Below are 21,892 nucleotides of genomic sequence, written 5' to 3'. Positions count from 1 at the left end.
GTCCACGATAAAAGTGCATCCGTCCATGATAAGTGCATCCGTCCATGATAAAAGTGCATCCATCCATGATAAAAGTGCATCCATCCATGATAAACGTGCATCCGTCCACGATAAAAGTGCATCCGTCCACGATAAAAGTGCATCCATCCATGATAAACGTGCATCCGTCCACGATAAAAGTGCATCCGTCCATGATAAAAGTGCATCCATCCACGACAAAAGTGCATCCGTCCACGATAAAAGTGCATCCATCCATGATAAGTGCATCCATCCACGATAAAAGTGCATCCATCCACGATAAAAGTGCATCCATCCATGATAAGTGCATCCATCCATGATAAAAGTGCATCCATCCATGATAAAAGTGCATCCATCCACGACAAAAGTGCATCCGTCCACGATAAAAGTGCATCCGTCCACGATAAAAGTGCATCCATCCGCGATAAGAGTGCATCCGTCCACGATAAGAGTGCATCCGTCCACGATAAAAGTGCATCCGTCCACGATAAAAGTGCATCCGTCCATGATAAGTGCATCCATCCATGATAAAAGTGCATCCATCCATGATAAAAGTGCATCCATCCATGATAAACGTGCATCCGTCCACGATAAAAGTGCATCCGTCCACGATAAAAGTGCATCCATCCATGATAAACGTGCATCCGTCCACGATAAAAGTGCATCCGTCCACGATAAAAGTGCATCCGTCCACGATAAAAGTGCATCCATCCATGATAAGTGCATCCATCCACGATAAAAGTGCATCCATCCACGATAAAAGTGCATCCATCCATGATAAGTGCATCCATCCATGATAAAAGTGCATCCATCCATGATAAAAGTGCATCCATCCACGACAAAAGTGCATCCGTCCACGATAAAAGTACATCTATCCATGATAAGTGCATCTATCCATCATAAAAGTGCATCTATCCATCATAAAAGTGCATCTATCCATCATAAAAGTGCATCTATCCATCATAAAAGTGCATCTATCCATCATAAAAGTGCATCTATCCATCATAAAAGTGCATCTATCCATCATAAAAGTGCATCTTTCCATGATAAAAGTGCATCTATCCATGATAAAAGTGCATCTATCCATGATAAAAGTGCATCTATCCATGATAAAAGTGCATCTATCCATGATAAAAGTGCATCTATCCATGATAAAAGTGCATCTATCCATGATAAAAGTGCATCTATCCATCATAAAAGTGCATCTATCCATCATAAAAGTGCATCTATCCATCATAAAAGTGCATCTATCCATCATAAAAGTGCATCTATCCATCATAAAAGTGCATCTATCCATCATAAAAGTGCATCTATCCATGATAAAAGTGCATCTATCCATGATAAAAGTGCATCTATCCATGATAAAAGTGCATCTATCCATCATAAAAGTGCATCTATCCATCATAAAAGTGCATCTATCCATCATAAAAGTGCATCTATCCATCATAAAAGTGCATCTATCCATCATAAAAGTGCATCTATCCATCATAAAAGTGCATCTATCCATCATAAAAGTGCATCTATCCATGATAAAAGTGCATCTATCCATGATAAAAGTGCATCTATCCATGATAAAAGTGCATCTATCCATGATAAAAGTGCATCTATCCATCATAAAAGTGCATCTATCCATCATAAAAGTGCATCTATCCATCATAAAAGTGCATCTATCCATCATAAAAGTGCATCTATCCATCATAAAAGTGCATCTATCCATCATAAAAGTGCATCTATCCATGATAAAAGTGCATCTATCCATGATAAAAGTGCATCTATCCATGATAAAAGTGCATCTATCCATCATAAAAGTGCATCTATCCATCATAAAAGTGCATCTATCCATGATAAAAGTGCATCTATCCATCATAAAAGTGCATCTATCCATCATAAAAGTGCATCTATCCATCATAAAAGTGCACCCATCCATGATAAAAGTGCATCTATCCATCATAAAAGTGCATCTATCTATGATAAAAGTGCATCTATCCATCATAAAAGTGCATCTATCTATGATAAAAGTGCCACTTTTATCATGGATAGATGGACTTCCAAACCAATATACCCATTCACTCTCATTATAAAGCTTGGAAGAGCTAGGATATTTTTTTACATAACTCAGATTGTATTCGTCTGAAAGAAGGATGTCATACACACCTAGGATGGCTTCAGGATGAGTAAATCATGGGTTAATTTTAATTTTTGGGTGAACTATCTAGGGATGCATCGATCCGATATTCAGTATCGGTATCGGCTCCGATACTGCCATTTTTGCCGGATCGGGTATCGGTCAGACGAGGCCGATCCAAATCCGATATTGTGCGTATACTATTCTGTGCTATTGTTAAGCCCCACAAAAGGCACAAAAACATTATAAAGCACCATAAAGTTGTCCTGCACTATATTATAAGTGTTCGAAAGCCATTATATAGTATAATGTGAGATAGAAATGAATATTTAAGTCATTAAATTCAAGATCACGTACACTTTTCCCTCCGCTGCGGCTGTCAGTCATTCTCCATTCATCATCAAACAGCGTCGCGTTCGGTTACGAGTCAACACGATGAAAAACTCTCTCCAAGATGATTCAAAGTTACTATAATTATACTTGATCTGTAGATAAAGGTCTATAGTTTTGCATTAAACAACTTTATCTTGCTGGACTTTATTGCTGCATCATGTTACTTTCTACCGGGTGTCTCTCACAACACTGGAGTCAGAGCACTATAATTGTTCTTCACGCGCACAGTAACTGACATTTAAAACTGTTAAAAGAAAATTCTCAATAAACTATTGCATATATAGATTCTGTATAATACACTACGCATCAATATGTCTTTCCTTTGTGATTTGAACTTTTCAATGCGGACTCGAAGCGCTGCGCGCTGTGACTCGTGTTGCTTCAAGCGCATCATTCTGCGCTCGGGATGCGCATAAGCGCTGTGTGCCGCACTGTATTGGAGCCTTTCATATCATAATACAGTGACGCAATGAACGATTATTAATAGCTTTTCTAGTTCTGTCCTATGTATATATCATATGTTGCTGCCTCATTAAACCGCTTTGCTATACATTTAAAACATGTCTCAATTTTATAGTAGGCTATAAAATAATTAATCTTTTTGATTTTTGTTATCTTGTTTTTCATGAATGTATTTTACAACAATACAAAGAGTAATGTGTAACGTTTTACCAAATTTATTGTTACACTTATTGTCTCATATTTGTTCCCCACTAAATATTTTTTCATGTTCAGATTTAATACAATTATTGTGCACTTGTGATTTTTTCTAGACTAAATTTTACTACTGAATTATCCACTTATCTAGTTTATAATAGCATTTTTGTCACAGATTATGATCATATCTTTTTTTTATTTGTTGTTTTTCTTTATAATGAAGTTGTCTGTATTAAGTAGATTGTTTTTAACACACAAAAGAGTGATTATCAGTTCAACACACAGAGTTATAGAAATTCTACTTGATTAAAAAGAAAAAAACTGTGCTGGTATCGGATTGGTATCGGTCGATACTCAGAATGTTTGGTATCGGATCGGATCGATTCTGAAAAAATGGTATCGTTGCATCCCTAAAATGCAGAGGAACTGTACGATCTTTATATTGCAAACTGACCCCCTTCTCTCCCGTTCAGTGCGTTTCTATGAGGGAGTGGTGGAGCTGTGTCTCACGGCCGCTGATAAAAAAGACCCTCAGAAACTGGGGCCGCACTTCTACAGGAACGGAGAACCAGAGGAGGACTCCACCGGCCAGCAGGCCTTCCAGGAGAGGTCGGTACACACACACACACACACACACACACATACATACACATACTCATCATTAGGGCTGTCAAAATGGCTGAAAATTTAAATTCAAATTTCTTTCTTAAAGGACAAGTTCGGTATTTTACACTTAAAGCCCTGTTTTCAGATCGTTGAAAAGCGAAAGAAAAGGAAAATTCTCGGGACAGCAGCATGTGTCCAAATTTTAAACTTAACCGTTCTATTTCATCAGAAACGATCTGAAAACAGGGCTTTAAGTGTAAAATACCTAAATTTATATTTGAATTTTAAAGGCAATATTGTGTTAAAGGAAAAAAGTACTGTATTGTCTCCTATGCCCACGAGAGGGCGCAAGCGAGCGCAATAAGCAAATATAACCCAAATCCAGCATCGCATCTTTCATTGAAATGACATTTACTTTTTAAAGTGCATTCACTTTTGAAACAATTGTTCTTAAATAAAATATAATCATGTGCATGCAAGAAAAATTAGGTTACAATCGTGCATAAAGTGTGTTAGTGCATCAGAAAACCTGAGAAAACACTCTTCAACAGACGCGTAATGAACTACATGAACACTAAATAGCAAACTGGCATTCAGAAACACACTTCTACTCACTACATCTACATATAGTTCATCAGAAACACCGGACGCTCGGCTTGATCTGAGCGAGTGCGGAGCGCTTTCTGCTGACAGTGTTTCCAGCTGATGAACACACACGCTCAGCTCTGGCCGATGTGCAGTTTTTTTGCATTCAAAATATGCAGGTTTTTTTCTTTTTTATTCGACGAATATTTCGAAATTAGAAAAAAAAAAAATGTGACAGCCCTACTCCTCATATTGGATCCTGAGGTGCTCAGGTGGGAGTTGCAGGTTTGAATCCGGCCATAAATAAATAATAAAAGCCATATATTACATTTTTGTCCAGACTGTCCTGTTATAAATGCATCACGGACACCATGCAGGAGTTGGTGAACCAGAGTAAAGCGGCCCCTCAGTCTCCCAGCGTGCCTAAACAACCCGGGCCGCCCGTCATGACCTCTGACCCCAACATGCTGAGCAATGAGGACGCTGCCGCCCATGTGAGTTACACGCCACCTGCTAGAACTTCAGTTTAAAACTGTTTGATGCCGTGATATTTTAATTTTCCAATGGAAGTACTTGTTAATATTTTCAATTGGCTTTTATCTTTTTATATATTTTCAGTTTTCATTTTGGTTGAAGTTTTAGTAATTTTGCTATGTGCAAATGTTTTTTGTTTTGTTTCTATTTAGCCTTAATTTATTTTGTTTTTAGAAACTTTAACTTTTTTTTTTTTATTGCAATTTTTATTTTATATTACTATTTGTCTGTTTTAGTAATTTAGTACCAAGGTTATTATAGTTACCTTAAACTGAAAATAAATAATTTTTTATTAATTTTTTTAGGTTTTCAGTGTATATATTTTTGTTTTTCATTTAATTCCAAATTTTAGTTTTTGCTTTTTTATTTTATTTTTAATTCAGTTCATTTATTGTAGTTTTTTACTTAGTTTTATTTACTTTAGTTGCTTTAGTGATTTTATTTGTAGTGTATATCAATTTTTTATTTAAATTAAATGTAAAAAACGAAAACTTGAAAAGTAAATTGCTACTAAAACTAACAAACAGACTTAGAAAAACTAATTAAACTAAATAATCAATTGATTTTTTTTATTTTTTTTAATTCTAATTTTAGTTTACGTTTTCCCCCTAGTACTTGTGTTATGTTATTTCCAGCCTAATTTCAGTGAAAGAACAGGATCTTTAATGTTAACGGCACTGATTCCTCCCACAGTTTGAGCAGATGCTGGGTCTCGCTCAGAGGTCTCAAGACGAGCTCTTCCACATCGCTCTCTATAACTGGCTCATCCAGGCCGATCTCACCGACAAACTTCTGGAGGTATGACAGAAATGATGCAGAGTTGTGCCACATCGGTTAAGGTCTCTTTGCTGCGAGTGTTAAGCAGCCTCTCTCCTCCGGTGCAGGTGAACTCCCCATACCTCGAGGATCACCTGATGCACATGATCAAACAGGACCAGAGTAAAGTGCGTAACATGGACCTTCTGTGGCGATACTACGAGAAGAACCGGAGCTTTGGCAAAGCGGCGCACGTGCTGGCGCGACTGGCAGACATGCACAGGTCAGCCCCGCCCACTGACATCTTACTGGTTCAAAATCACTCTTCATTTACATTTATTAAACATTTGTGGGAAAGGAATCTGTTTTTAATTAGGTATTTTTCTTTAGTTTTTAGTGCACATATTTATTATTTAGCTTATTTGCAATTTAATTTTTAGTTTTTCGTGCATTTTTTATATTTATAAAATGTTTATCGACTTTTTAAATTGGTTATTAGTTTTTTTGTTTTGTTTTTTTTTCCGGCTTTTTTAATTCATTTTTAGTTTTATTTACTTATTTACTTTAGTTCTTTTAGGTTTTTCTATGTTTATCTGTCTATATTTTTATTTTTGCTATTTACTGTTTTTAGTTGTTTTTACTTGAACGTTGTTTTTGTTTTTTTATTCATTCCAGCATTTTATATTAGTTAATTTATTTATATTTATTTAGTGAAAAAAGTTATTTTAATTAAATTATTGCAATCAAATTCAATTATCTGTGAACCGTTGATTTCTTAATTCCATGAACAATTCTTTTTGTTACTTTTTATTTAAAAAATGCTTAAAAATAATTATGCTTTTTCAAGCATTACTTATTTTAATGTTTCTATTTTTGGTATTCCTGTTTTTTACATTCATATGAACCCATAAAGGTTCAATTTGCCTCGATCCGTTGGTGTCAGATGAACGTGAGTGGTCAGTGTTGCTTCTGTGTGTGTGTAGCACGGAGATCTCCCTGAAGCAGCGTTTGGAGTACATCTCGAGGGCCATCCTCTCGGCCAAGAGCTCGTCCTGCGCGTCTTCACTGGGAGCCGACGGAGAGTTCCTGCATGAACTGGAGGAGAAGATGGAGGTAATGACACCGAAGCAATGTGTTCACTGAATGAGCCATTTGTGTAAACTAATTGTGACGTTTATGGTAAATAAAAAGGTTCCAGGGTTTTTGAAGCTAGCCTGAAAATCCAGACCCAAATCCGAAAGATTAAGGCCCCATCCACACTACTGCGTTTTCGTTTAGAAACGGAGACCTTATGCTACGTTTGCACCTCCCGTCCAGACTACAGAAAACCTAAAACGGAGAAGTTTAGAAACGCGGCCGACCCCGTTTTGCGTTTTGAATCTCCGGAGGGCGTTTTAGTGAAGACGGTCATAACAGAGGACTATAGAAACGATGACGCAGAGGCTCACGCTCGGCTCTATGATTGGGTGTCATCAGTCATGGCGTATCCTTCTCTGATTCGTCAGTCATCCATCACATGACCCGTCCCCGTAAGAAAGCATACAAAACCAGCCTGGACTACGTAACGTTAGTGACTGCAACACTGATAACGAATTACAAGCGTTACTGACGTTGATGTCTTTGCTAGCAGCTGTTGTGCAAGTAAATTCTGCATTTTACAATGCTAACACTGACTACATGCGCCTGTTTACACCGCACGCACATGCCCAGTGTTGGTGAGGTCACGTGATCCGCGTTTTCAGTCGTTCTGGTGTGGACGGAGATCGTATTCGTTTTAATCCTCCATTTGTAAACTAAAACGCAGTAGTGTGGATGAGGCCTAAGGGTCTGGCATTGAGTAATGAAAATCAGCCAACTCGAGGGGCGGCACCAAGCATGCATTTGAAAATCTCACTGCACGCAATTGGATAACACTACGACCAATCACAAACGCTTAGCTACCAGCGGAGCTAACTGGTAGATTATACTCTCGCCGTATCCGGTCGGCTAGACGGCAACAACGTCCTCTAGCAAAGGAACGATTCGAGCGCCATCTTGTGTTCCTCTTTTAGATGAAAAGCCACGTCTAACTCGTTCATTGTAGCGGCTAAAGCTGTTTCAAACGACTGGTGTTCATCCATAACCGTTTACTAATGACTTCGACGTCACAGCGCTGTCGTCATCCCGCCTATATCAGATAACCCAACGTGATTGGTCCAGCTCGGCTACAAGGGCATAGTTAATGAGCATCATTACTCAACGCCAGAGTAACCCGCTGAGCGAACTCTGGATTTCCAGGGTCTGAAATCTAGCTAATGTAACTCTGTACTGTAACATTTTAAATGGTTATTTAAGAAATATTATAATAATATTTAAAAACTAATATTAACATTTTAATTTGTATAGTTAAATTTCTTAAATTTAAAAACTTTGTATATAAATCTGATACTACATATAGACAATAGATACCTTTTAGGTTTTTGTAGGCGCTCAGCACATAGTCTGCAGGTCTTCAGCACACACGAGTCAGACACACATGTGATGACTTATAAGTGTTTCTCTTGTTAAAAGTTGTATAAATTTGTTTTTGATACTCATGCAAAATTGATTCCCAGGCCCCAGCGAGGATCGAACTCGCGACCCCTGGTTTACAAGACCAGTGCTCTAACCACTGAGCTATGGAGCCAGACCTGTTCGACATCTGCCACGTTACTATTTAAAACGTACAAACACAACTGTGTGTAAGGGTGTGTCCAGCACTCAACCCTGAAGCTTTGTTTGTTTACAGTTTAGGAGGAATGATGGATGACTCACTTGTCATAAATGTCATTCTTCTATAAGCATAACTTTGTTTGTACAATCCTAGCACATACTATTTACAATGATATATATATATATATATATATATATACAGTCATGTGAAAAAGAATGGACACCTCCAATTCTATGGTTTTATTTATCAGGACATAATAAAAAAATCGTCTGGTCGTTAGCAGGTCTTAAAATTAGGTAAATACAACCTCAGATGAACAACACATGACATATTATACTGTGTCATTATTTATTGAACAAAAATAAAGCCAAAATTTAAAAGCCATGGGTGACAAACTAAGTACTCACCTACTGCTGTCAATCATTTTATCCCTTAACTCAGATGGAGTCATTTTTTTTAAGGCATTTTTCTTCGTCATGCCTTATAATATCTTGAATGTAACTCGACACCCTTGCCTCATTTAGTATACGCGGTTCTATGAATATGCAAATGAGCCCCGCCTCCACTCACTCACTCACTCAGAGATCCACTGGTGGACGATCACACGTTGATCTGATTGGTTACAAGGTAGTTTGTGACGTCAGAAACACCAGCGATTTCAAAGCGTGTTTTTGAGACTGTCTTTGGTTCACTGCAGTTTTAAGCAGAAAATACTCAGCAATGCTGTCGACTTTATACATCGTTAAAACATATTAAAAACACCACATAAACAACATTAAAAGCTGGATTTTCACCACAGGGGGGACTTTAACATTGTTTTTCAAGGAAAAACGTTTACATGTGTCATTTTGTTGATTAAAGATGAGTTTTAAGGGATGAAATTACTGACTACAGTGTCCGGTGTGTTAGCGTAACACATTCACAGTTATTCAGCTACACAACAGCATAAAGAACATATATCTGGGAGGCTGAATAGGCTAAACTAACATTAGCCAGCGAGTCCAACAAGTTACCGGTAAGCAAGTTCACCAAGCTCCCGATCTCATTCCTCAACACTGAATCCATTGAGTTCTTCCTCGGTGTCGCTTCTGAACAACTCCGCTAACTAGAGCGCCCTCTCGCGGCTGTAGACGGTAATGTTTTCTCTTGGTTCATCTCAGTCAGTATGAATTAATTTTGATGTCACACCTGACTACCAGTCAAACAATGAAAAAAGTGCGACTTATAGTCCGGAAAATATGCACTTTATTCCTTAAAATCTGTTCTTGGTCTTTTAAAGGCCTTAAACCGGTCTTTAATGCAGCGTCATGAGTCCTGCAGAGCCGTAATGCTGCTGTGATCCTCAGGTGGTGCGGATTCAGGTGCAGATCCAGGAATCCCTGCGCAGACAGTATTCCCAGCATCCCTCAGTGCAGGGAGCCATGACACAGCTCGACTCTGAGCTCATGGACATTACCAAGGTAAGCGAAGACGACGGTTCAGTTCAGCCAATGTGAGCTTCTGTTGTGTTGTATGAACATTTCCTAGGTGTGCAACGGATCGCAGTTGGTCCGTACGGATCGGGTCCCACGGATCGGCACGCGTGTGATTCGTGGATTAACTGATACATTTAACCCTCATTGAGTGAAAGTTTATCATTTGGATGTGTTTTGTCTTCACAATTTACACATTCAAACCATTTTAAACACAAAAGAAGAGGCGAAACTCGTAACTGGCGCGTTATCTGTGCGCATACACACACATTCTTGTCAAGTCATCTTCATTTATACAGCGCTTTAACAATGTAGATTGTTTCAAAGCTGCTTTACAGAGATAAACGTATAATTTAAGGTAACAGATTGTTTTGTCTTTATAGCGGTTCTTGAATAAAGATATTGTCCAGCTAAAGATAGTTTTGATTGATTCACTTCCGTCGAAAAAATCATTAGTTATTAAATTAGAGACCGCTAAGACGACACCGTTTTCTCTACACAGACTTTAAACTGAACCTGTGAGAAACACTGATGCCGCTCACGTGCGCATCAAGAATTAATTCTATAGTTATGCGCGTTTGAATATATGTGCGCAGGCTTGTAATTCAAAGCCTTAACAAACTACTTGTCTGGCCTTGAACATTTTTAGACAGAATTTTATCACTTCGGGGGAGATACGCGAAACTGAAATCATCCCGACAACGCTTTGTGTAGAGTGGGAAAGGGATTCTCCATAGGGAGAGGCTAGTTGGCACTTCTTGTACATCTATCTTTATGAGGACATTCATTGACACAATGCAATCTCTAGCAGCTTACCCTAACCTTACCCAACACAACTAAGTGCCTAACCCGACCCCTGACCCTAAACCGACCCTTAACCTCATAGCCTGATCCCTAAAACAAAGTCTTGACCCTCAAACAGGCCTTTAAAGGGTCTCAGAAAGAGAGGACCGGCCAAAATGTCCCCACTTTACTCTCTTTGTCCTCACTCTGATGGTCTTAAACTCAAACTGGTCCTCACAAAGATAGTTGTACAAGTACACACACACACACACAGAGAGAGAGAGAGAGAGGTGTGTTTCAGACAAGAGCTCAAACACAGAATTGATTCCTCATTCGCGTTTCCTTGCCCTTGAAAATACACACAATTATGTCTTAATACCCTAAATATCTCTGCAAGTGTTCTCTCGGTTCTGTCATCAGTGAACAGTTGAGAAAGAAACCGGATGTTTGTCAGTTTATGCGTTCTTAAAGAGACAGCAGCCTAATATTCCTGCTGTTGTCTGTCGTTAATGTTAATAAAACAACAGAATAAAGCTTTAACAAAGATGAACCTATATTTAATTTCTACAGTGAACAAAGTGGTTTTTTTACATTCAGGCTTAATTATTCATTTCTGTACCTGAGTACAACTGTTAAGACTTTAACTTTGCTATTTAGTATTTATCTCTGCTTGTTCTTATTTTATTACTGACGGTTCACTTGTTTTTAATAATGTTTGAACTGTATAAGTTAGGCTAGTAGTTTTTGATGTGGTATCGAAGAACTTCAGGCGAGCTTTAAGTAATAAATGAAAAGCCGATCCGTGGCTCAATAACCGTGAATGATCCGGACCGTGGATCTTGTGATCCGCTGCACCGCTAACATCTCCTCTGTTGTCTTCCTCTCTGAAGCTGTACGGCGAGTTTGCGGATCACTTCCGGTTGTCGGAGTGTAAGCTGGCCATCATTCACTGTGCGGGACATTCGGATCCGATCCTGGTGCACTCGCTGTGGCAGGAGATCATTGAGAAGGGTAAAACCAGAGATGCTCTTATATTGGGGAGATTTTATTTATATAAGGACAGTACCAAAAAAAAAACATGATTCCAGTCAAAAACTGGACAAATTGTATTGCACATCGAGAGTATAGCATAAGCTAATTTGCATCTCGGGTCCCTAGAAAGGCTTTTCTAAAAAATTAATACTAATCATAGAATAAAACTAACATGTAATTTATACACATTCAAAATTCAAATACAATCCTTAATGACCTGTGGTAAGGATGCTTCCAACACTGGTGTGAATAACTAAATAAAACAAACATTTATTATATTTAAATGTGTGTGCAGTTCTGGTTTATTTTATACCACCGCTTTACCTTCAATGTAAAAGACTTTATCTCACATACTTTAACATGCGTAGACATCTATCTATCTCTCTCTTACCCTTTCTTTGGCTAAAGGTTGCATGCTGGTCATCTAGTGTCTTTGGTAAAACCTCTCCAGGTCGTGTGTGTGTGTGTGTGTGTCGTGGATGTGTGTGTGTGACGGCTTGTTTTGTGTTTCAGAGCTGAGTGACAGTGTGGCCATGAGCCCAGCGGACCGCATGAGAGCGCTGAGCCTGAAGCTCGTGTCGCTGGGAAAGTTGTACGCTGGAACGCCACGATACTTTCCATTAGGTACCGCTTCCCCGATCAGTTCAGAGGTCAAGGGCTGGGTGTCGAGGTCAACACTTGTTAGGCACTGACTGATTCTCACAATATTTAAGTTGAGAGAAACTATCACAGAAGAAGCTCTACACGGCAACCCGTCAAAATAAAAGTTTGGTTTAACTTTTAAAAAAAAAACTGTAATAGAAATATATTACTCTTGTACATTATAATGTATATCGTAATACTGCTAATATAATAATACAGTTATTATTAAAACTAATTTTCTTCCATGTTATAATTTTAACAGTAGAATTGTTGTGCATCACTTGTTACAAAAATTAAAGGACTTGTTTAATTTTCATTTGAATGAAAGATACATTAATGTTTATGCCTTCATTTTATTACAAGAAAAATTAAAATACACAATGCAAAAAAAACTTTTACAAAATTATTTAATTAGGGCCCTATTATTGTATACAAATTAATAAATAGTTTTTATGAATTAAATTAATTAGATATGTTTTTGATTAAACCATTAAAATGGAATATAGACTGAATAAAAAGGAAAGCACAGAACTTGGTAAAAAAAAAAAAATTGAAAAAAAAAAAGTTTTATGATTGAAACTTCCTTCATTACATATGCTTTTTGATTAATAAAACTTAATTTAACCACCCAGAAAAATTAAAACGGGGAAAAAAAAATATTGAATCCTGAAAAATTAAAACGGGTTAAACGAAATTAACTCAGATTAAACTAGGTATCTTGTATCTTATTAATGTACAGCCTCAGCCTCCGCTATAACATTTTCTGTTCATAAAATTGGTATTGTAAAAAAAGTATGGTTCAGGAACCCTGGTCATGGTATCGTGTGGAGAACCGTTGATACCCAGCCCTACTCCGCTGTGTTTGTGAAGGTCACGTGATCTGATGCTGTTCGCTGTGCTCCTCAGATTTCCTGGTGAAGTTCCTGGAGCAGGAGGTGTGCCGGCTAAACTGGGACGTGGGCTTCGTCACCTTCACCACGCAGGAGATCGGCGTCCAGCTGCCGCGTCTGCTCGAGGTCTACGACCAGCTCTTCAAGACACGGGTGCGAGAATGAGAATAATACACTTATTTTATATATAGCGCCTTTAAAACTTGCAAAACCACTGCGCCGTTCAGATCACCAGCTCAAGCTCTCTTCAGTTTGTGCATTCGGTTTTCCCATAATCCTCTTAAGGATTGTTTTAGAGTACTTGTTTAATTAATATTCTTTAAAAAAAGAAAACCATTTTTTTATATATATATATATATATATATATATATATATATATATATATATATATATATATATAAAAAAAATTTACCTATATATATTTATTTATTTATTTTATTTTATTTCAGTATTTTTTATTATACATTAATCCATAATACTTTGAAGGATTGCTTAATGGTAGTTCTATATTTATTTACTTTTTATTTATTTATTAATTTGTTTATATTTTTTTAGGATTTTTTATTTGTTTATTACTCCATAATCCTTTAAAAAATTGCTTAACGTATATTTATTTACTTTTAAATATATATATATATATATATATATATAAAAATCAGTATTTTTATTATTATTTATAAATCCATAATCCTATTAGGATTGCTTAACGGTAGTTATTTATTTATTTACTTTTAAAAACATTTATTTTTTATTATTTAGTAATTAATCCATAATACTTTTAAGGATTGCTTAATGCTAGTTATATAAATTATTTAAATATAGTAGTTATATATTATAGTTTTAAAGTTTATTTATTTTGTTTTAATATCATATTTTATTTGTAAAAAAATATTAAATAATTAACCCTAAAATGTATTAAAAAATGATTTTTTGGTTCTTTCACTCAAATATAAATATATATATATTTATATACATAGGTTTCTTGTATACAAACAATACCGGATGCGCGCGCATCCACGAGGCAAGACCGCTATATGTTATGCCGAGTTCTGTAAAAGAACATTGTAATTAACGTAGATTTCGCATTGTTTGTAAATTCTTGTTGACTCAATAATAAACTGCAATTTCAGAGTTGGATCTGTTTGCTTGTGTTTCATTTGCATATTAATATAACATTATGTAAAACGTTAGTTACTTGACTAGAATGAAATTGTCCAACTAAGTTTGCGAATCATAAAAACATGACATACCCTATGCATTTAGGTTAGTTTACAGCACAACAGCTCCGCGTCATCTCTGCTTCTGCTGGATATAGCCGTAAAGACTGTTGCTTTCTGCCTCTTAGATGCGCGCGCATCTGTGTGATGACGTTGCACAGAAACCCGTGTATAGGCACACAATTTTTTTTTTTTTTCAGCAATAAATGTGTGTTTCTCTGCAGGACCCGTGCTGGCAGCGCCTGAAGAGACCTCTGCATCTGGTGCAGTGCATCCATGTGCTCCTGTCGGGATACGTGGACGATCCCAGCCGTGTGCCCACCTATGACAGGTACACATCCTCTCCAGATCTTTCCTACATCTCACATCATACTCTCTCTCACACTCTCTCTCTCTCTCTCAGGCGGAGGTTTACGAACGCTTGTCTGGATAATATCTGTGGTTATCTGGTGGAGCTGCAGTCCTTGAGTCCGAACGCCGCCCTGCAGGACATCATACGCAACTTCAAATCCCTTCAGGCCAAACTGGAGAAGCTCCACTGAGGACGCTTGCGGATCCTCATCAGTGTTTACAGCTCTCGTGTCCGCTTGATGGACTTCTCATCACAGCAGGGCTTCAGTCTGTAGATTTACTGCTGCCTTTGGGCCAGAAATTGAATAATGTTCACTCATCCAGCTCTGGAAATGCCCGACAGACGGCAGAATAAACTCTTCAGATGTGCATTCTTGGGTTTGCGGAGGTTTTTGTGCTGAGAATTCCAGATATGAGGGTAAATCTTCTCGTGTTTATCGATAATCATTGGTATCTGTACAGTATTTGTTCATAAACTCCCTTATTCTAGATGTTTTCTACTGATAAAACACTTTCTGAGAGTGCGGTGACACTTTTTTTTTACGTGTGCAAACGCTGAGGATGAAGCAGGCCCGTTATAATATTCACCATATCTATGGCAAATTTCCCATCAATGCTGTTTTCTTTTAAGTTATGACACTTCTGAATGGACACATCATGCTCTCGGGCGTTTTGTACTAGCGGGACTGTTTTATGAAAATTACTCATTTTTATGAAAGTCTGAATCGTTTTCAACCACCATTTAGTTTTGTGTAATATGTATTGCAAATGATTTGAAAATAATAAAAGTTTTCTTTTAAATCACAATTGTGTAAAATGTATAATTTTCTGAATTTTTGTTTTGTTTTTCTGAAATATTTTACTATATTCTTTGTAATTTACATCATCTATAAATAATTTACATTATTTAAATATATATATATATATATAAACACTCTCAAAAATGCTGGGTTGTTTTAACCCAATTTTGGGTCAAATATGCAATTTAAAAATTTAACCCAACGGCTGGGTTTGTCCATATTTGCCCCAAAATTGGGTTAAAACAACCCAGCATTTTTTAGTGTATATATATATTTATAGAGAGATATTGTTATAAATTAAATGTTTTTCTTACAAATTATTTTAAATTATAAAATTATATATATATACACAATTGAAAATGGCAAATTATAAACGATGTAGGCTATAAACATATATAAACAATTAACTGTTATTTGTAATTTGCTAATTGTAAATAGTATTTATAGTTTAATTGTATTATTTAATTTAGTCTAATTTAATTGTATTTATAGAGAGATATTGTTATAAATTAAATGTTTTTCTTACAAATTATTAAAAGGTATATATACACACAATTGAAAATGGCAAATTATAAACGATGTATAAACAATTCATTAACTGTTATTTGTAATTTGCTAATTTTATATAGGCTACTTGTATAATGTAAATATATTTGTATAATTTGATGTCTTGTATAATCTTTTGTCTTTAACAGATTTTTATGCTGATGTCACATCAAAAAAATAACATGAGGAGGATTGCATTCATATGCAGATTATAATTTGTTAAGTGGCATAGCGAACATAATTACTGTGATTGCTGGCAGCAATTATTAAAGCGCAGGAGGGACAATCATTTCAGGTTTTTGCTTTGGTGGTGGAAACATGATACAGCAGTTATATATATTCACACGCAATTCATACAAAAATGTGAAATAACAGATTTATTTACATGCACGACTAATTATTCAAACTTTATTTACATGTTCATGCCGTTAGATTTTTTTTTTTCAATGCATTGGTCAATTTTAAATGCTTTTCATCACGTGTTTATTGGAAAGAAAACATTTTATTGCACGTTATTTATTTGCATCTGTATATTTCATATGCAGAAAAATATCCTCCACTTCAGCAGCTTTACACACATCAAACTTTACAGTGTTATCTATAATCTGAAGGTTTTTACTGAGGGGTTCGTTCATATATCATCAACACTTTATTCCTAAAACATTTTGCATATTTCAGGGTTCGTAGTTCAGGTGCTTGACGTTCTTGAATTTGACTTTTTTGCTGGAAAACAGACATATTTATGAAAGGTGCTTGAATTATTGGAGGAAAATAGGCTATAAATAGTTTCATTTTATTGATAAAAACAATCTTTTTCACACCCATATTGACATAGAGCCATCTATGAGTGAAATTGATCGGTGAAACTCGAAAAAAAAATTCGAATATGGTGCAAAAGTTCATTTATTTCAGTAATTCAACTTAAAAGGTGAAACTAATATATTATATAGACTCATTACATGCAAAGTGAGATATTTCAAGCCTTTATTTGTTATAATTGTGATGATTATGGCAGATTATGAAAACCCAAAATTAGAATATTGTGAAAAGATTTTCATAAGCTGTAAGCTATAATCATCAAAATTATAACAAATAAAGGCTTGAAATATCTCACTTTGCATGTAATGAGTCTATATAATATATTAGTTTCACCTTTTAAGTTGAATTACTGAAATAAATGAACTTTTCGAGTTTCACCTGAAATTATTCAAGTATATTATACAGCTTTCATTCTTCAGCTCAATATATATATATACAAAAAAGGAAATATTTGTCACAGTATCATTTTAATGGTTAGTCATTATTACCTAATGCGTATCCTTTTGTTGTATTATTTTCTATTTATTTACCGTTTTTATAATTTAAAAGATAAAGATATTGTTTGCTAAGTGAGATCTCTGAATGTTGTCCTTGAAAACCAAAAAAGTGGTGCTTGAAAACTCCTTGAAAGTTTTGGATGTTTCATTTTTCACAGTATCTGTACGAACCCTGATATTTAAACATTACATTTCAGACAATTTGCCTTTATTATGTTGCACAGAACATCATTTTTTTTCGTTTTTTTTTATTTTTTGCACCAGTCCTTACCAGCAGGAGCAGTCGAGCTTCAGGTCAATATATATATATATATCCAAAAAAAGGAAATCTTTGTCACAGTATCCTTTTAATGGTTAGTCATTATTACCTAATGTGTAGGCCTACCCTTTTGTTGTATTATTTTTTATTTATTTATCGATTTACCTTTTTTATCATTTAAAAGATAATAAAGATATTGCTTGATAAGTGAGATCTCTGATTGTTGTCCTTGAAAACCAAAAAAGTGGTGCTTGAAAAGTCCTTGAAAGTTTTGGATGTTACATTTTTCGTATACGAACCCTGATATTACATTTTAGACAATTTGCCTTTATTATGTTGCACAGAACATCTTTTTTTTTTTTTTCTTTTTTTTTTTTCGCACCAGTCCTTACCAGCAGGAGCAGTCGAGCTTCTTCACCCCGTGCAGATACACGTACGGCACGAAACAAGTGTAAGATGCTCCAAAAAAGTTGGTGAGCTTCACAGCCAGGACGGAGTTCCTGAAGCTGCTGTAGACGCGCAGCACGAGGTGCGAGAGCCAGCAGAGGATGAAGATCGACGCCACCGCCACCACGCTCTTCGCCGCGCGCACCTGGCCGCTCACCGCGCGCACCTGCCCGTTCACCGCGCGCACCTGCCCGTTCACCGCCTTCGTTCCTTGCGTTCCCGAACTATTACTTCCACTACTAGAGAGATCCAGAACCCGTTTCTGGCTCTGCAGCAACACTAAGACGATCTGCACGCTGGCGTACGTGATCCCGACCAGAGGAACGACGTTCGCCAGGATAAGATACAGCGCGTCAAACGTGCGTTTCTCCGCGAGCGTTGGGAAACGTTCCTCACAGACTTCTAAACTCTCATTCATATCATGTTCCGCGATGAAAAAGTGAGGGACGCTGAACATCAACGACACGGACCAACTCCCAGCGAGGAACGCGGTTACGAGCCTCAGGTTGTCCATCGGAACCGGCGCGCCTCCGCGTCTGATGGACCCGACCAGCTTCTGGTGCCAGTACACGGTGATGAACATGGTGGAGAAGATGCTGCTGGTCTCCGAGAGGTCGGAGGAGAACTGAAGCACGCCACAGTAGCCCGTACCCATGAACCAGCTGTTGACGAACTGTGCCAGTGTGTCGGGCAGGTCCACCAGGCAGTTGGTGATGAGATTGGACACGGCCAGGTTGATGAACAGGAGGTCATTGGGACGCATTTGAGATTTGGATTTGGGAAGGGAACGCAAACCCAGCCAGAAGTTTCCCGTGATGCCAGTCAAGCAGAAAAACGCTCGTATCGACGAGTCGATCCAGTCTTGAGTCTTCATCATCTTCATCATCGCAGAGTTGTCTTCCTCCTCCTGAAGTCTGGCTCTCGCTTTGCATTTACAGATCTAACTTTATAAGGTGTGTCACGTGTAGGGTTGCCACCTTCAGTGTGGCAAAATAAGGGACACCCATTCGCACCCCCCTTCAACTTTTTTCAATTTCAAATATCTGTTTTTTAATATAATTGCACAAATTTAAAGTTTGCCACTTTCCAACTGTTTATGTGTGTTTTGCGTTGTTTCTGATTTATTTTGAGGATGAATTTTGTCAATTTTTTTAAACAGGGTCCTACCTTGATGTAATTTGATTCTAATCATAATGTAACATTATTGAAAAACAGATTTTTGTCCCATCTCCTATGGGATTTTCCAATTCATGAGTAAAATAAGGTCTGTGGTTCCGGGCCTATGGATATGGTGGTGGGGAAAAAATATTAAAATCAATTCACGTTTAGTATATAACGATTTTCACAATATATAATTTCAAAGCAGCTTTACAGAAAATAATAATTTAATGCTTTTGCGACATTTAATTCTCTCGCAAAGAGCTCAAAACGTTTTTTTGCGAGCGAACGCAAAGTTTCTCAATGGAATGCAAAGTTGTGCGAGATAACGCAAAAACATTGATTAATTTTTTTCTCCCAACTCATTTTTTTTTCTTCACCATCCATGTCCCTTTAGTGCATGGGTCACCAAACTAAGGCCTCACCCCCCTTTGACTGCCCCCCCAGCCCCTCTGCCCCCCACTACTTGAACCGGCCTTATGAGGCAATCCCCAAAAGTCGTCATGGCCTATTTTTTTTATTGCTTTTTGGAAAATAATAACATGTCTGCATCTGGTATTTTGTTGATTTTTTTCAGTTAAAAATGTATATTTATTTATGAATTTGTCAAATTTTTGTCACCCGACATGCTCGAGATCAAGCAGTGACAGACAACGCACATGCAGAGAACTGTCAGTGTTCAGGACAGCAAAATGGCTAGCGTTAAACGAAAAGTTGATAGAGAGTGTAGAGTTTTCAAAGAACAGTGGACCAACGATTAGTTTTTTGTTCAGTGTAAGGACCGTGCAGTTTGTAGTAAAGAAAGTGTGGCAGTTTTCAAAGAATATAATTTGCGTCGTCACCACGAAACCCGCCACAAAGAGTATTGAAGGGTTGGTCAAAATCCCTTGTCTCTTCAGTCAGTTATATATATATATTTCATTCCATATCCTTTTGAATGCTTACATTACTTTTATAATAATCAATAATCAAGTATATGCATTATCACATAATCATTTCTATATTCTTTGGTGCTTGTGAAATTATATTTTTCTCTTGAGAGCAATGCAATTTCTCTCCCTTTCTTCCTGAGGAGCTATGTTTTGGTTAACTGATAATGCAGAGCTCAAGCACTCTTTGGCCTTGGTGATGTTATTTGGTGTTGTTCTGTGTGTGTGTGCGTTTGACTTTCTACATAGGCACTGGGGACACAACGCTCAGCCATACTGGCGCTCTCCTCTAACCTGCGAGGTCAACGCTGACCTAAATCTGAGGATTGGCGACAGCTATCCTAACTAATGGCGATAGGCACCTTTTATCTGCTCACATGTGTTAAATTGTTTATGGTTTTATGTTCTCTCAGCCAATCAGATGTATGATGATGCTATGCTTGCCCTTGCAAAATGGTATAATTGGTGTATGATTTTGTGTAAGGTAGAGTTGGCTTGCGACCTCCTCGTGAGACTTTGACGCTCGCTCTACCAATGAAACTGCAAACTATTCTTCAGTAAATTTTTATCTTTTTGATTGAACCTCATGACTCCTGGTCATCTTTTCTACATATCTGGTCTCGGGTCTTATAACTGTTAGCCCCCCCTAACAGTTTGGTGGAGGATTGGCGGGAAACCATTCTGTGGTGACATCTCTGGCAAATCAGCAAACAAGGTAGAAAGATTTTATTAAGTATTAGGGCTGTCTGATTGGAAGAGATTTTGAAGGGGAACGGGAGAGCTTCACTCCGACGAGGCGAGTGAAGATTATTTATACTACGAGAGTATAAAGGGTCGCTGTTTTGGTTAAAACAGCAAAAGTGAAACGCACTCTGTGGGGGCCCAGTGGGGCAATACTGGTGTGGTACACCACCCCAGCAGAGGGCGTCCCTGGATTAGGTCCAGTGGCACCGCAAAACCTGATCAATCTCTTCCATCTCAGATAGGGGATCCCCGAAGTTAGTGATTCAGGCAGATAGGGAACAAGATGTTAGTTAAATCAATAAAATAAAATTAAAATAGTAAAATATAGGGTTGTTTGCCAGGGATGCATCAGGAACGGTCCCAAACATATAAATATATATATAGTCTGACCCAAATTGGCATAGACCAGTTTTATGTGACTTGGGAAGCGAAACATAATTTGCAGTTTCATTGTGTAGAAGTCTCACTATTGTTGCTAAACGTATTTTTCCGCCAAATTTATTGTTGTGGCTGCTAAATCGTTTTCTGTGGTGGTTTTTCATCTGTGACCAATAAGAATGACTGATAAAGAAAAAAGTACTGACCAAATGGAAGAGAGCGAACGCTGTAAACAGCTCTGCTCTGACGAGCTCAGATCAAAGAAATACGCACAGCTCATTAAGAAAATGGTCAGTCAGGGGTTTGATTCTGAGTGGAAAATCACACAGCAGTTAGACTGGCTGCAAACAAAAAAGAAGCTGATAAAGTCAAATTTTTATCTGTGTTTGCCTATTCATGGATTTGTAAGATGGGTGGTATACCAATAACTCCTGAAAAAACAAACAAAAAAAAAACAATCCCTAACATGATTAATGGGTGGTCCAGCTTGATTGCTCAACGTGATAGGATGACAAAAATTATCGGACGAGAGATAGGATCTGATCTGTGCAGTTTGAGTGAA

At 37.2% G+C, this 21,892-nt stretch overlaps 2 protein-coding genes across 5 annotated transcripts in view; one reads left to right on the top strand and one right to left on the bottom strand.

Moving 5' to 3' along the window:
• Positions 1–15,560, top strand: part of nup155 (nucleoporin 155) — a 44,816-nt gene extending 29,256 nt beyond the window's left edge. For all 4 annotated transcript variants that reach the window (XM_079600076.1, XM_079600077.1, XM_079600075.1 and 1 more), the window contains 11 exons: positions 3,667–3,802; positions 4,725–4,878; positions 5,612–5,716; positions 5,803–5,957; positions 6,658–6,787; positions 9,713–9,826; positions 11,512–11,632; positions 12,167–12,277; positions 13,202–13,338; positions 14,627–14,733; positions 14,806–15,560. In XM_079600076.1, the coding sequence (XP_079456202.1) occupies positions 3,667–3,802; positions 4,725–4,878; positions 5,612–5,716; positions 5,803–5,957; positions 6,658–6,787; positions 9,713–9,826; positions 11,512–11,632; positions 12,167–12,277; positions 13,202–13,338; positions 14,627–14,733; positions 14,806–14,944 (1,409 nt within the window). In that variant the 3' untranslated portion in view covers positions 14,945–15,560. The remainder of the gene's footprint in view (positions 1–3,666; positions 3,803–4,724; positions 4,879–5,611; positions 5,717–5,802; positions 5,958–6,657; positions 6,788–9,712; positions 9,827–11,511; positions 11,633–12,166; positions 12,278–13,201; positions 13,339–14,626; positions 14,734–14,805) is intronic.
• A 2,502-nt stretch (positions 15,561–18,062) lies between these two features.
• ora5 (olfactory receptor class A related 5) lies at positions 18,063–19,004 on the bottom strand (the record flags this gene model as incomplete). Its single annotated transcript, XM_079599052.1, has 1 exon — positions 18,063–19,004. One exon carries the CDS (start codon positions 19,002–19,004, stop codon positions 18,063–18,065), a length of 942 nt encoding a protein of 313 aa, XP_079455178.1.
• Between the last annotated feature and the right edge of the window lie 2,888 nt (positions 19,005–21,892).

This window comes from Phoxinus phoxinus (assembly GCF_949152265.1).
Source record: "Phoxinus phoxinus genome assembly, chromosome: 23".
Classification (NCBI taxonomy): domain Eukaryota; kingdom Metazoa; phylum Chordata; class Actinopteri; order Cypriniformes; family Leuciscidae; genus Phoxinus; species Phoxinus phoxinus.
This window is presented reverse-complemented; position numbering and strand designations above follow the sequence as displayed.